The 15,892-nt window shown below is 41.8% G+C and overlaps 3 protein-coding genes across 4 annotated transcripts in view; all 3 read left to right on the top strand.

Moving 5' to 3' along the window:
• The first annotated feature begins 183 nt into the window (after positions 1 to 183).
• Positions 184 to 6,201, top strand: tut1 (terminal uridylyl transferase 1, U6 snRNA-specific). Of its 2 annotated transcripts, XM_018664944.2 has the most exons (10): positions 184 to 429; positions 760 to 950; positions 1,139 to 1,345; positions 1,752 to 1,866; positions 1,967 to 2,094; positions 2,238 to 2,464; positions 2,599 to 2,708; positions 3,910 to 4,032; positions 4,478 to 4,570; positions 4,666 to 6,201. In XM_018664944.2, the coding sequence occupies exons 1-10, from the start codon at positions 354 to 356 to the stop codon at positions 5,766 to 5,768; spliced, it is 2,373 nt and encodes a 790-aa protein (XP_018520460.1). In that variant the 5' UTR covers positions 184 to 353; the 3' UTR covers positions 5,769 to 6,201. The 2 variants fall into 2 exon arrangements, with proteins under 2 accessions (XP_018520460.1, XP_050922338.1); XM_051066381.1 differs by lacking the exon at positions 184 to 429 and having other exon boundaries at positions 817 to 950; positions 1,073 to 1,345.
• Positions 6,202 to 12,370: 6,169 nt separating this feature from the next.
• On the top strand, positions 12,371 to 15,195 carry pyyb (peptide YYb). Its single transcript, XM_018664493.2, has 4 exons — positions 12,371 to 12,530; positions 12,687 to 12,874; positions 14,284 to 14,364; positions 14,910 to 15,195. Exons 2-4 carry the CDS (start codon positions 12,687 to 12,689, stop codon positions 14,932 to 14,934), a joined length of 294 nt encoding a protein of 97 aa, XP_018520009.1. The 5' UTR covers positions 12,371 to 12,530; the 3' UTR covers positions 14,935 to 15,195.
• A 132-nt stretch (positions 15,196 to 15,327) lies between these two features.
• The window catches only part of mpp2b (MAGUK p55 scaffold protein 2b), a 35,054-nt gene continuing 34,489 nt past the window's right edge, over positions 15,328 to 15,892 (top strand). Inside the window, exon 1 of the mRNA XM_018664961.2 lies at positions 15,328 to 15,666. The gene's annotated coding sequence lies outside the window, so the exon portion shown is untranslated. The remainder of the gene's footprint in view (positions 15,667 to 15,892) is intronic.

Below are 15,892 nucleotides of genomic sequence, written 5' to 3'. Positions count from 1 at the left end.
GACGGTACTGCAGTGCTCTACCTCTACATACTATGTAATGGGGAACAGACTTATTACGTATATTTTACAAGTATGGCTATTATTTTAAGTCCAGCATTTATCTTTGAGTTTGGACTCTCCATCATTGAGTACTCCATTACATTTTAACCCCCTTAAATAGAATGGACAGGAACTCTATGATAGAACAGGTGAACAACTCGGACAGATTTTCGTGACGGACTAGAAACAAATTAAGTGCGGAGCCTGGAGGGAGATTTGAGAGGTGAAAGGAGTACGGTCGGCCTCAAACTCCTTCGTGAATCGAAGTGGTCGATTTATTTCCCGCGTCGTCGTCATATTTATTTCTTGCCAACATGGAGTCAGATGGTGACATTAAAACGACGCCAAGGGGGTTTCACTGCACTCTGTGCAATGTCAATTTACCAAACAGTGAGTAATGTTAAGCTAACTTAGCCACATGCGAGTCAATGAAAGTGACAAGTGAACTAATTTTTTACTTGCGGACTGAATTGTTGGACTTAAATCACAGTTAATGTAAAGCTACGCAGAAATACAGTTCCCATCAGAATTAACTGCGAAGTTCAAACTATTTCTACCTTGTTTGTACTTTGTCGCTGCAACACGAGGCTAATACTATGACTGTACTCAGCAACCGCAGTAATAGTGTGAGAGCGTTGTACTGCATCTTTCGCACTTTGTTACGATAGTATGTATCTTGTTTTATCAGATTCAGCATTGCTCATTTTTCATTTTTTACAGAGCCAAGTCTAGAGCAGCATGTTAAAGGACGGAAACACAAGACACTGAGCACTGTGCGAGCCACCAGGAAGACCCAGGAGGAGCATAGTGTGTTTGTCAGTGGCATCAAGCCTGACATCTCTCAGACTGACATTGCTGAGTACTTCCAGCAGTTTGGGCCAGTCACAGATGTTATCATGGATAAAGACAAGGTCAGACACCTGATCACAGTGAGATATAACTTGTTTTAAATTATGTCCATAGCCTCACAGACAGTGCCCGTCTCTACAGTTTGTGTTTATGTCAAGAGCACTGACGGTCACTTTCTTTGCAGCATATGGAAAGGTGGTGATGAAACCCCAGTGTAGTCTGACTGTGATGTGTCACTCTGCACTCACAGGGTGCGTATGCCATCGTGCAATTCAGTGAGACTGAGAGTATAGACGCAGCCCTGGCCTGTGTTGAGCATCAGATGAAGGGCCTGAAGCTGCGTGTCAAACCCCGGGAAAAGAAGGAGTTCAAGATGATTCCCAAGAAGAAGAATGACTCCCAGAACCTCCAACAAGTTCTCGACCGTCTCAAACCTGAGCTGTGTCAGTTGGCATCGGTAAGCATCATGTTGCCAAATATATAATATAATGTAAGTGTGGTTTATGCTAGTTAAATCATGGGTCTGTAAGAGTGGTGAATACACTTGGTTGTAAGGAGTGTTAAAGCCTCTAGGGGCTGCTAGTGGAGCCTTTTAGATTTAGATTTAATTTAGTTCCATACAAAAGTATATATTAACCTTTCTTTGTTGTTGTGGACTTTAATATAAACTAAATATTCAGTTTCTACCGTGTTAACTATATATTATGCAGAGCATATTAAGCACAGATAAATCTCAAAACACTGGACTCTGCTTTAGACTTTTTTAGTCAATGAGAATAGACCATGTACTTTTGCAGTTAACCTTGTAATCAAGGTGTCTTGTGAACAGAGATACCATAGTATTGTCCTTTGTTCTCCTCCAGGTGGATGCACAGATGAAATACATTGTAGAGCGATTTCAGTTGGGAGAAAATGAAAAGAAGGGCAGAAGCTTGCTGGTTCAGCTCCTGCAAGAGGTTTTTGTCGAGTTTTTTCCAGGTGACCTTTGTAAACACACATATAGAGCATACATGTGCATGTGCAGAAGGTTGCCATAGATTGGTTCTCTCTTTTACGATTATGTTTGGATGGGTTGCAGACAGCCAGATTCTGCCATTTGGTTCATCTGTCAACACTTTTGGTATCCACTCCTGTGACTTGGACCTCTTCCTGGACCTGGAAAACACCAAGGTGTTCCAGGCCCGCGCCAAATCTGCCACAGAGCAGGTCTGATATTTTTGAAAATATTGTAATTGGTGCATGTAAAATCCTTTTTTTTACCTGAGTTTTGTCACCAATAATAACATGACTTTATTTGGAGCCTTCTGAATCATCCTTCTTTTTATCTCTGTCTTCCCTCTTTCTTTCAGGCAGGCGAGGGTACGTCAGATGATGGCCGCTCTGAGGACTCTATCTTGTCTGATATTGACCTGACCACAGCCTCACCAGCAGAGGTCCTGGACCTCGTGGCAACAATCCTGAAGCGCTGTGTCCCCAGCGTGCACAAAGTCCATGTGGTCAGCAGTGCACGTCTCCCCGTGGTCAAGTTCCATCACCGTGAGCTGAACCTGCAGGGGGACATAACAATTAACAACAGGTCAGTCGATGATTCATTGATACTGTGCAGCACTGACAATCTTCAGTGTCTTCATGTGACAAGAAATGTTTCATCTTGTATACTGAACAGAATTACTGTATGGTTTTCTTATTTTAATCTGTATCCCTTACTAGACTAGCAGTAAGGAACACTCGCTTCCTCCAGCTGTGTTCAGGGATGGAGGACAGGCTGAGACCTTTGGTGTACACCATCCGCTACTGGGCTAAGCAGAAACAACTGGCTGGTAAAATTTAATTACTTGCACCTATACACTTACAACATCATTTAACAACAATTATGTCTGTAATAAAAACAAATGCAGCCTTTAAACTTAAAATGTGTGTTTAGGTAGTTATTTCATTTTTTGGTCAACAGATGTCACTAGAACGTCACTAGTCTGGTATGATCGCATTGGGATCTGCTTGGACATACTGATTTCCAGTGCCTCTTAGTGTCTTGTTACAGAGGCTGTGGTAAAAAATAAATAAATAAAGGCAGCACAAATCCAGTTCTCTTTGTGTTGCGATGGTGCAGCCTGTCTCTCCTGATATAAAATCAAATCTTAATGAGAGCGTTCTTCACTGAAGAGTGCACTAATTACCTCTACTCCTGGGGCATATCTCCTTTGTTCACTTTGATGAGCAGTAGCCTCCATGCTGCCAGTGCAGCTTTCAACAAAGCACTTGAGCAGAGTGATTAGCAGAGCCTGATGGGATCAGTTACATGTAAAGCTGTTATTGTGATTCAAACTAAAGATCTGAACTGAACTGTGGAGCAGCTCTGCCAAGAGGCAATAATCAAATAAACATAGAAAAAAGACTGGAATGGTCATATTTGATTGCAATGACCTCCAACTACAAGCTAGCATTTATCATTCAGGCCACATTGACCCACAAACAACAATCTAGTATGTAAGCAAACAGGTCACAGGGAAACCATTTATGTGACATAAGCCCAACAAAATTTGAGGATTACTAAACCAAAAAGTTTGACACTTCAAGCAAAGAAAAACTGTACAACACAATCATGAAGAGTTTATAAGAGGTCGCATCAAATGTGTTGACAATGACTGTTGCATGAGACAGAAATGTGATCAACTGACATGTTGAAAATATCATACATTTAGGAGCTTTAGTATTATTGCTTGTAATTGGTACAAAGAGTGAAGTTATTGTACAAATGCAGTAATTGTCTGAGACCTGGCAACACAGGCATACTGTAGATGCCCTTATACACCAAGTTTTGTTTTGTTTATGGGTTTCACTTTTTTCACTTTCACTGATATTTTCCTTGAGGTAACGAGAACCAAACTCATGCTACTAAAATGCAACAGATGTTAATGCTGTCATCCGCTGACTACAGCCTGTATGTACACTTCCATGGCCTTGCTGTAATTATGGTATCATCCTGTCACACACACACACTCTGCGTTGTGTGACGTGTAGGCAATCCCAGTGGTGCCGGTCCCCTTCTCAACAATTATGCTCTGACACTGCTGATCATCTTCTACCTGCAAAACTGTGAGCCTTCTGTCCTCCCCACAGTGGACCACCTCAAAGACATGGCCTGTAAGTGCTGCACTGCTCTGACATTCACTTTGTTCTGCTCCCTGTCGCACTATGTAACTCTACAATTTAGCTACCCTGAAATGATAGGTTTGCTAAGCAGTTTTAATGAACAAAAGAGGGGTAATTTGCTGTTGATGTGTTTTTACTTTGAGAATAGATGAAAGCAAAAGTGCAGTTTAGACTGCAGAGGGTTCAGAGTGTGTGCATGTTATGTATGATTTTGTGTGGTGACATTTGGATAAAACTATTCAGGGATTTCAGTATAATGTTCTAAATATTTCATTGCTCAACAGAGGCTTTTTCTTAATGCTAGATTCAAAGTACCTTCATATTATAGACAATTCAGATCCACACTAGAAAACTGTTGCTCTGTTTTGCTAGCATGTTAATTACATGCCATATCATTATATCGTTTGTTAACCATTGTATGTTAACGTTCTAACAGGTGAAGAAGAAGAGTGTGTGATTGAGGGCTGGGACTGCACCTTCCCCAGTCAGCCCATTGCAGTACCCCCCAGCAAGAATACACAGGACCTCTGTAAGTGAACGTAATTTAAAAAAGAAAAATATGTGACTTATTCAGAACCTAGATTAAAAATGTAACCTAATCTAACACGGAATCTCTCTATACAGGCACCCTGCTGTCTGGTTTCTTCTCCTTCTATGCTAAGTTTGATTTTGCCAGTAGTGTCATATCTGTCAGGGAGGGGCGTGCACTCCCAATCACTGATTTCCTGCAAGAGGAACAGCCCTCCAAGACCCCTCACCATAGTCCCAAACTGGGCCCCCTAAATCTCTTGGACCCCTTTGAACTCTCCCACAATGTAGCCGGAAACCTGAACGAGCGCTCGCACCGCTGCTTCCAGAAGGAATGCCAGGAGGCTCAAAAGTATTGCCGCAGCCTGCAGTACCAGTGTAAATCAACCAAGGGGAAGTCGTGGGGGCTGGTGCGCTTGTTCACCCCCCATGGGGAAGTTCCACACACCAAAACAGAACAGCTGACCATCAGCATCCCGTTTAAATCGGCGTCACTCCCTGAAGAGCTGCGTAATCAGCTGCACATGGCAGGAGACGGTTTCCGACTGCTGTGGTTTCAGAAGGTTTGTGCTGCTGTGGAGGGAGTACTCAAAAGTGTTCTGAGGTGTCACCTTGCTCCCTCCACAGATGTCGTCTTTGGTGAGGATTCAGCTGTCAATGCTGCAGATGAAATGGAAACTCCCTCAGCTTCCCTCAACACATCAGCAGACGACAGCATTAACAGCGTCGACTCCCAAAACGAAGCCAGCCCTCTGGGCACAGCCGTGGTCGGTGCCAAGAGGCGGCTGTCTTCTGGCAGCGATGCGTCTGTGTCACCTCAAGGCAAAAAGCCAAGAATGGCAAAAAGGGGCAATTTCCCTCACTGGGTCTGTGTGCAAAAGCACATAGTGTGGGCTGGCAGGAGGAAAGTGAGAAGGGAGCTGATCAAAGATGCAGACTCGAGGCCAGAGGGCAGCTGTATGGAGATGGAGTCCCAGGTCACAGCTCACATCATTGAAAAAGAGCCAGCGCTCAAGGAGCCCCTGAAGTTCAAGGTTCAGCCCCAGATGGTCGGTGGGACAGAAAGCACGAGGGCAGTGCTCAAGTTGGAGCCAACCACTGACAGTGCAGGAGTTTTTCACGACTTCTTTCATTTCCTGGAAGTCTTCTTACCTAAGATGGTAGAGACATTGCTAGGAAAAGAAGCAGGTACTGTTTAAAATGGGACCTGTTTCAGATATGTTGCGGTTAATCTAAGAATTTTGGGTTTTCTTCATTTTCAACCAGAGATGCTGATACTGCCACTTAAATGAATCTTTGAGAGCGGGACATGAGAGAGCGTTGCTGTGGCTTTATATGTACCAGCCACACATTATGTTATTGTGTGTATAGGCTTTGTCAGAATTTCGAGTTTGTGCTGTTTTGTTCTGTTTTCTGTATATTTTATACGTATGAGTTTGTTTCAGAATAAGATGTTCTTTTTAAGCCAACTTTTATGTTTGAGATGTGGTTTGGTTTTAGTACATTTCTGTTTAAACTAGTGCTCTTAAATAACGACGCTCGGAAGGGAAATTGCAGTGGCAGATGTGTAGTGTACACAGCACCTGATGTTGTCTTCATTATGAATAAAAAAGTCTTTGTAAATCTCTGCCACATTCTGTCCAAGTTGTGATTCGTCTGATCCATACGTCCATTCATTTTGCCTTCAAGCATCCTCTCTGCAACTCATTTTTCCAAGGAACAGTTGCAGGAATGGGGTCGAGGCATTGGTTCAGTTTGTGTCGTGCGCTGTCAGAAAGGAATGGAGCTTTTATCCAGTCAGGTACTCGCTCATAGGACTGAGACTGATGAGAGTAATTATTCAGGCTGGCAGACTGCTTTATTACAGCAGGACAAGCAGGAGCTGAGGGATGCGCAGAGCTCCCATGTGCTGATTAACATCATTCATCTCACTTTTAAAAGGAGATGCAGATGGCCAGCAGGTTAGATGGGGATGTGCCTGATGGAGATGGCTGTGATGATGAAGATGTTTGAGACCGCTTGCTACATATTAATCTGAAGCTGGTCCACATTACTGATAGAATGTTTGCTGTAGCCTTGAAATTAAAGATAAAACTGTCATATATGACCCAAGGCCTCAATACAATTGTGGGAGAAATCACAGTTTATTTTTGGGAGTTCCTTCAAGACTTGGAAAAAACATTCCAGATAACTGCCTGGTGGGGGTTAGTTTTAGTTTGACTATTATCAGAAAAGTATTGCAATGTGAATCTACCTGAACCACTTGAATATTATCAAAATAGATTTAGCTATGCTATTGGCATGGCTGTACACTGTTAGTCTTGTTTTTTGTTTTTCTAGGCTGAAACACTCTTCTCATTTGTGTGCTGATTTTTCTGAAGGTCTTGATGGCATATCACTTGAGCATCAGCCATTTTCTGTCACTGACACTCCAGGCAGCCAACATCACCATCCCTTGTTTTTCAAAAGTGCCCCTGATATATGGCCTCTCACACACATACCTTTAAGCCAGAGAGTCAAAGTGATTGATATGAAAACTGGGGGTGTGTTTGCTGTCGGCCAAAAACAAGAAAACAAACCATTATCTGATAAGCTGTTTTCCTCATGTTTCCCTTTATCAAGAAATGCAATCTGCTGTAAAAATCTTTGTAATGATAGGTGCGCAACAACACATTGGAGATGGTTTCATTAGGTATTGATGAGCAACCAGTTCAAAAACATGTAGCTCATTTATTGTAATTGCTATAATTGATTCTGTTGGACATTTGCATGTGCACTGTGTCTGTTGGACCATGGAGCCTATTTCTCATTTAGAGATTCCCATAAATAAGAGGAGAAAAAAGGCAATTTCATGTTTTGTGTAATTGATGTCCTTTGGGAAGAGATCCTGAGTCAACCCCCCAGTGACCTAAAATCTCCTCAGCTTGCAGGCAATATCAGCTGTTTGCAGCTTCTGTCCAGTCCGTAAATATATTGAGTCACATCTTGTATGACGTCATCTTTTTTTTGTTTTACCCATTACATGTTTACAGCCCTTCTAGTCATCAGCATCATGTAATGCTCGGAATATGGAGGTCAAGTGAGTAAGATACTGACCTCATCTCACCATTACGGATTTTACTGGGATCATTTTGATACATAAATAGCACACAACTTCCTAATTTGTTGTGACTTTGAGAACAGGCTCTGCATCAAATCGTCAACCTTTCCCGAGCCCTCTAACACCTGTCATGTCATCCATCTGAGTTACCTGAAGCTGACATCGCTAGCTTGCTCATAAACACATCAGTTGGTGAGATATTGCCATAATTGGTCAGCTCTGCTTTCCAGAAAAGACAAATGGCCTAAGTGATGGTGCTGTTGGCAGAGTAGCTCCAGTCCTCTTGGGATAGGAGAATCACATGAGGCATCGCTGTTTTGGAAAACAAATGAGCAAATCAGAAGCCCTGACTCGTGCAGCCACTGTTTATGACTGACGTGCCTCTGCGTATTTTGTGTGTGTGTGTGTGTGTGTGTTTGTGCCCTCCAAAAAAACACAAATTTTTTAAAAGAAATATGCTATTGTTTGCTCACTAGTCATGTATAGTGCTTCTGACTGACACTCGGTGGCCCCTTTTAGAGCCATTTATGTGCTCATGACTTACCGTGCTGTGGTGGTGGGCAGCCATCAACCCCCTATTTTGCCTCCTGAGCTGTGCAAACAGACCTGGCTGCCTGAAAAGCACTCTGTTCATATTAGTGACTCCCCCACTCTGGAGATAAGGCTAAATAAAAACGCATAATCATTTCCCCCTTTCTGTCTGTGATGGCAGGAAGGAGTCAGACATTCTCCGTGGGAGATTGCTCTTACACCAGAATGGACTTTTGTGCGGCGGGCGTGTGCATCTGTGAGTGTGTGTGTGTAATCTTCTTTTCATATTTGGACTAGGCTGTATGTGTGATGCAAATGGAAACGGAGGTGGTTTTACTATCTAAAGCGAAGGAGAAAAAGCTTTTAGAGTTAGATTTGAGGTGTACAGGTAGGTTTCTGCAGTAAGTAGATTTCCAACATTGTGATTTGTTCAAGTTATCGCTCTCAGAGTTCTGTAAATTGACTATGTCTTATGTAACAAAGTCGCAGAAATCATTAGCGCCAACATCAGTTGGGAAAGTTGTTAAAACTGAATAAGATGAGAGGAAAAGTTTTGAGAATCAGTGGCCTCCTACTGGTCCTATTACCTTGGACTTGATGGCAACTCAAACAGTTCTCCCCTGCTGTAGGAACCCAATCTGCTCTTCTGGAGAGCATTAGCTGGGGTTTATTGGACTGTGAAAACTTGTAACTGTTTGCCCTTTCCCTTATCTGGGTACTGTTACCTTCTCAGTGTTTACCTACAAACACTGGAGCAAGCTAATGAGTTTGTCTTGTGCATATTGTTGTTTCTCGTCATTGACTTTTATGGCCAGTCGAGTGAATGCAGAGAGGTTGATTACTGGAGTAGAATTAACTAAATGTTCACGATAGCCACCGTTAGCTGTGGGAAATGGGTGATTACAAAAGAGAGGAGCCACGAATGGGAGATGATTTATTTGTTGTTTGATTACTTCAAGCTATTCCCCTCATTTTTTTTCAACCCATTAAATTGTTAAAAGCTGCTATTTTCCAATTTAGATTGTTAATTTGCATCAGTTTGGACGTCAATGGGCGTAAAAAGAGCTGTGTACCAATTGTCTCTCAATATCGGTTTGACTTATGGTACAATAATCGCTCAGAAATGGTCAGTGCAATCAATGTGTAATACCACAATCCACTTACAGCCTTTATGGTGTGGTCATATACACTTCAACTGCTTGTTTATTGTCAACAGCAGCAGCAGCAGCAGCGGGCAGCTCTGCTGAAGCTGTCAGTTGGGATTTATGCCCAAATCAAGTTTTTGACAAGGCTTTAGGGACAGACAAAGGAAATCCTATTGTTTTTTATGACTCTATAAACAGCACATGAGAGGAGTTGTCATGGCTTCCCTGGGGAGCCCAGCAGGACAACATGTAGTTATGTTGTATGGCAGTATGACAAGTTTCTTTGATTTATGCATCTAACACCGTGCCTGAAAAATATTGTCATGAAGGCTTCCTTTTTTGGTGTTTGTTCTCTTGCTGTGCAGCATGTTGCTTTTCCTTTGCCAAGATAATAATGCATTCTCTTGAGAATGAACTATTGAAGTGTCCATATAGCCCAGAGGCTGAGATGCAGACTATACAGTACACAGTAACTGCAACATCCTGTGTTTGATTTTGGGAAGGGACCTTTGTTACATATTCCTGTCATGTTTCTTCCTTTCGTGTCTGTAGCAGTGTTCTATCAGTAAATGCCAAAAATAACCTCAAATTAAATTAAAGGAAAGCAACTGCGTGAATAAATATCGCAGAACCAATGCCACAATGACTTTGCTGATACTTTTGCAGACATAGTTATTCTAACTTTTTAGAGCAAAATAATGTGTTTGCCTGTTCTCTGCTGCAATTTAATCAAAATCTCTTATATACAGGGTGGAACTCATACTATATATGAGATGGAATTTCCCTGAAGTGTAAAAGTGAAAAATGGATACATGATTTAAAACCACACACTGGTTTTCTTCAATTTATTATGTATTGTTTATTTCCACACTGGGCTGCACCCTGTGTGCTGCTCTTTGTGACCTCTTAATTGTTTTAATTGCTTTTTAATATTGTTTTAAACTGAGGGAGTGCCATTGTAATTTCATTGTGTTACTGTCTTGCATAACAGTACAATGACAATAGAGATTTTTTTTTTTTTATCTCTTACACAATTTCAAAACTGAGACAAACAGATCTTAATGCCAGGTTTACCCACTGTGCCTCTGAAGAAAATAGTACATAACTCAATTCTACAATTAGCTATGAAAAAGGGACTTCAGGCGTCATGAACCGAACAGTAGACCGTGAAGATCCGAGATAAACAGGAGCCACTGCGCTGGTCATAAACGTGGCCGATTACATTAGACCCGCTCTCAGCACTTGAGATCCTGAAAGGTATTTGTGTACACAGTGTGTCCCTTGTGTCATATCAGCGTCATTTGTCCACACACACACCCTCCATCAGAGTCTCTGTGGTGATATGAGTTTGGAAACGCATCATGTAAGGGTTAATAAAAGTGACACCTCAGTGAATCGTTTAATTCTATCATAATAGAATTACTGTGCTGAAAATGATTCTCTGATCATGCTCCTGCTGCTACTCTCTCCATGTGAGCATGTGAAATACAATGGGATTATTGATCTGTGATTGCTGTAGCCTTTGACCTCTACCTCCAGACCATATTAAAGGCTTTATGACCATCTGAATAATGCATGCAGGAGTGATGAGCCCCCAGAAGACCAAAGGTGTAATAATCAGAGAAGTTAAGCAACATCATTCCAGGAGAAGATATGTGTCATAGTAATATATCAATATTAATTAATGTACACGTGTCTGATGATTCACAAATTACTTTTTTGTTTTTATTCTCCAAAGAAAAAGTTGTAAAACATGTGTGTTTAGTTTTATGTGTTTGTTCATTAACTACCCATGCACAGATAACACTGCAGTCGATAAAACAATTGGATGACTCTGATTACAACCCTCTGAGCTCTGCAAGAAATCACCTCAGACTAATTACTTAACCAAAAAAAAAAAAAAATCATCTTGCCTAGTATTCATGTTGGCATCACTGTTATGTGAATAAATCTAATTGCAAATGCATCTAAAGTGCACTTGGCACATCAGTCCAACTGGAGAAGAAAGCTCACTAATGGCATTTTGTACGTAATGCCTTTGTCACCCTTAACTCTGTAGATCACTCTTGTGAAACAGAGCTGTACATCTCATAGATTTACATCAACGTTTTGAAATTAATTTTACAAGTAAGCTAACATTGTGAAAGTGGTGTATATTCAATAAACTTACAGATCAATTTGTACTTGTACTCCTGTCCCTTAGTAAAAATGAAAGTAACAATGGGCTGTGTTTAAATATTCTTGAGGAAATGTCTGGTGAGAGAAGAAGCAATCATTGGATACAGACTACAGCTTCAGACTGTGATAACTGCTACAATGTGTTTTCTCCGCTGTTGAGCTGAATGTGGCAGGATGACAGGGTCATTCATCCCATCTCCCCCCAATTGCTGATACACTAGTTTCTGAAGTGCCATGCCTGCCATTATTTCAAGTGTAAAGAGGCCAGTTGTGTTGTTTTCTGATGGTTGTGGTGTCTGAGCTCCTGTCATGAACCATTTCTAGGTAGAAGGGTGGACAGCTCAATAAGTCTGTTTTATGGAGAGATATTGTAACTTTAATGCAGACAGGTTGATTTCCAAGCGTGGGCATGGAGCTTATTGGGCTGAGGCTAACGCTGCCTTTAACCTGTGTCAACTATGATTTCAACTCATAAAACACAGCAGGGTGTGTGTGTGTGTGTGTGTGTGTGTGAGAGAGAGAGAGAGAGAGAGATTTTGGGGGGGGGGGTTATTTTATTGCCCTGTTTGTAGTGCTTAACGGGCAGCTGGGTGATGTGCTGCAAATAACTCCTTTATATAACAGGGTGAACCCGGTAACGCGTGAAATTTTAAGTTTCAAAACAACATAAAGCCACTGACTGGGATTTTAAACTTTAATATTGAAAGACCAAGAGAAATAAGCGTCTTTATCATGTTTATTATTATTATTATTATTATTATTACAACAAAAAAACCTTCAGGAAGCCAGAGACTTACGTTCTGCTCTGACTGTGTCCTCCAGTTTCTGCAGAGATAAGTGACCCCATGAACGATGGTGCCGGAGGAAAAAAAATCGAGGGGTGTGGTTAAGTGTTAGTCAGTGCGCATCAGGTATCCATCCCACACTATATAATCCTGTGAACCGGGAGGAGAGCAACAAGACAGGGGCAACACTGGGTGACTACATCTGAAGACAACTGTCAAAAAGTAAGTCCTCTTACCTTTCTGCTACTTTGCTGCATCTTAATGTGTTTTAGTTAATATCTGAAATACTTTGAAAGACATTTTGAGTATTTGTATGTATATTTTGCCTTCAACAAAAGTTAATTCAAGAGTTTTTCAAGAGGAATCATTTCTCCTCAGATGGCCAGCATGTTGAGATCGTGGGTGATGCTCGCGGCGCTCGTCGTTTGCCTGCTGGTGTGTTTGAGCAGCTTCGCTGACGCCTACCCTCCCAAACCGGAGAGCCCCGGGAGCAACGCCTCACCGGAGGAGTGGGCCAAATACCACGCCGCTGTCAGGCATTACGTTAACCTCATCACCAGGCAGAGGTGAGTCAGGCTCTTACATCTAATATGAGTGTAATGTTTTTATATTAAATATAAGCAAACTGGACAACGCAGGAGTTTTTTTTTTCACTGTTGGAAAGCAACAGATTCTCTGAGTGCGCATCCATCAGAGTTTATTATTATAATTAAACAACAACCTCGGAGCTACAGGAGGTTTGTGAGTTTATCAACCGTTATAAACACATTTACCACCTGGAAAAACAGAGAAAGGAGGCCTGATAAATGCTGAGAACAGCTTAGCTGTGGTAAGGTTTCATCCTCTGCTTGGGTCAGACAGGTAGTCCACCTCCCTGGATTCAAGGGATTAAGTCTCAGGCTCAAGGACAAATTTGTAAGGATAGCCACATGGGGCACTGAGCCCTCCCTCTGTGGCATGAATTCACTCATATAAAGTCTGTTTTTCACCTTAAATCAAAACCTTTCAGACACTGGTCCGTTCATCCCTTCTTTGACACTCTGAGTCATTACAAGTTACAAAGCATTGTTGTTGTTGTTATATGAAATAATGAGGCAGAGAACAGGAGCCTTGGTTGATGCGTATATAAAGTTCAATCTGGAGCTTGTAATCATTCCCTTTTGTTTCTTAGCAGGTGAATCAAGACTGGACCATAACACAGTGTTTAATACATACATGGTTTTAGGTTTTCTACTTTGAAATGTAGCAGTTTTTTTAATTTATTGTAAACCTGTTATGAAATGTCTTCATTTTTACTGTTTTCTTATCTGACAAACCAAAAACAAGGCAACGATGACAGTGTTGACAAGACAACTGTATCAAATAACTGTTATCAAATACTCAGTCCCCTCTGCGTGACACATGACCTCTGACGATTGGAGAAACTAGCAGGTGTACAGTTTTCCTGTGATGGAAGCTGAGTATAGTCTCATCATTAACTCTCCTGCTCTGTAATTAAAGAGGCTGGATCTTGTCATTAGACTCAAAAGACCGTGTGCAGCCCCTCCTCAAACAGACGAGGGTTTGCCCCTCAGTGGCCGGGCATTGGTTTTGCACTGAAGTCTGAAGAGCTTGTTTGTGTTTGCCTCGCTGGACACTGGGCAATGAGCTTGAAAATTCTCCTTTTTCTCTCAGATAATTGCGCAGCTCATTTTTTGATTGGACTGCAGAGATCAAGAAGTAGCACAGATAAAAACTCAACACGGGAGTATATGCAGCTAACTTGCCTGGTTCACAGCTGGATGATTCTTGAAAAATAGATGTCCAGTGGTTGAAATTCATAACCATGCTGGTGGGGTCACAGCGGAGCACCCAGTGAAATGCTGACTGAGTGACTGCTGATGCAGAGCAGAGAGAGGGGGATTTCACATGAATGAGAATCTCCAATTAATGTTGAGTTGCAGTCATTACATGCTGGCGTTTGGTTTTTCTCCAGGTATGGGAAGAGGTCAACCCCCGAGCAGGCTGTGGCGTGGCTGCTGTTTGGGGCTGATTCAAGCCAAGACAATGAACCACGGTGAGAGAAACTGATCAGAATTCATCTGTGATCTCTTAGGATACTGAAATAACATTTGTGATGAACATCACATATGCAGCTGAATTACTGGCCAATACCCAATATTCAAGAAAAGGCCCATTACCAGTAGGAGAGGGGGAGGGGTCTGATCAGCCACACTCTGTGTCCTACTTTATGATTTTACACTGTGACAGTAATCAGTTTGTCATTATTAATTAAGAAGGAACATGCAATTTAATGAGGCAAGACCCACATAAAAAGGACTGATATTTCATCTCTGTTTCAGTTTAAGATATCTACGCCATCTACAGCAGTGTAAACACATTTTTTGCTTAATGCATGCTGTCATACATGTGAGTCTATACATCTGGTTGCTACCATCCCTATTTAAAGTCTTTAGGACACAGTCCTGTTGATCCAGCATATTGTTTACAAAGACTCACTGGTTGTCATTGTCATAATGTCACAGTGTTTGACAGTTGAGTGGTAATCTGCAGCAAGTGTAAATTTCAGTTAATGAAACAGGGCTTTCTCTTCTCTTACAGCTTGGACTACAGTGATCAGTGGTAAAAGATTTTAATGTTAAACCTGCCCCAGGCGTTCGATTAAGCAACAATCAAAAACACTGAGATTCTGAAACAACCTGCACTGGACTTTGTGACTCTGCATATTTAATTGTTTAACCTGCATGCAAATCTCTCTCTCTCTCTCTCTCTCTCTCTCTGTTTGTCTGCCCCTCTCTATTTGTTCGTTGCCAAAAATGTAAATAATTTGTATCAAAATCAGTTACTTTACAATAAAGAATTGAATGGAATAAAAGAATTAAACAGACACACGCTTCAGTATCCCTTGTTTTATTTTTACAAACTGCAGTTACTCTTGTTGCCACTAGATGCCACTATATCACTGGGAAACCGTGCATTTGCAAGTTAGTCTATGTTAGTGCTGCTCTTGTATGGATTCATATCGACGGCAGCGGTCAGGCTACAACTTCACACAGGGGGTACCACACCGACAGGCGCGTTTGTTATCACAAAACCGTCCACGGCATCCTCTTTTTGGAAACAGGATCAGTGCGCACAGAGCAGCCAATAGGCTTTTAATCAATGGAGCTATTTGTGAGAGCACGCGAGCCGTTTTAGGTTAAAGATAGCAGTTTGTGTGGGTTGCCGTTGGCTTCGGTGTTGTTAAAGTGACTGCATAGATTAAACAAGACCTGCCGTGCTTCCAACAACTGCGAGGCGACCGGTGGAGATATCTCAAACCCTCTCGCTGCATCCCAGACGAAGGCAACCGGGACAGGTGAGCGCTTCAACCTTTGGTTGTTTTTTTTTCATGGAAGAAACGTGGTGTTCAGTTTATGTTATGCTATTAACGTTTATGTCGATTTCAAGAAAGCCTTGCCACAAATGTAGTCCACCTTCCCCACTCGCCAGGTGGCTACTGGCAGGCTACACTCAGCCAGTTATTATTTCACGTCTCAGGAGAAAGTAAGAGCTCCCCGAAGAGATTAAGTCTTATCAACGCT

Source organism: Lates calcarifer, linkage group LG23 (genome assembly GCF_001640805.2).
Source record: "Lates calcarifer isolate ASB-BC8 linkage group LG23, TLL_Latcal_v3, whole genome shotgun sequence".
NCBI lineage: Eukaryota > Metazoa > Chordata > Actinopteri > Centropomidae > Lates > Lates calcarifer.
This window is presented reverse-complemented; position numbering and strand designations above follow the sequence as displayed.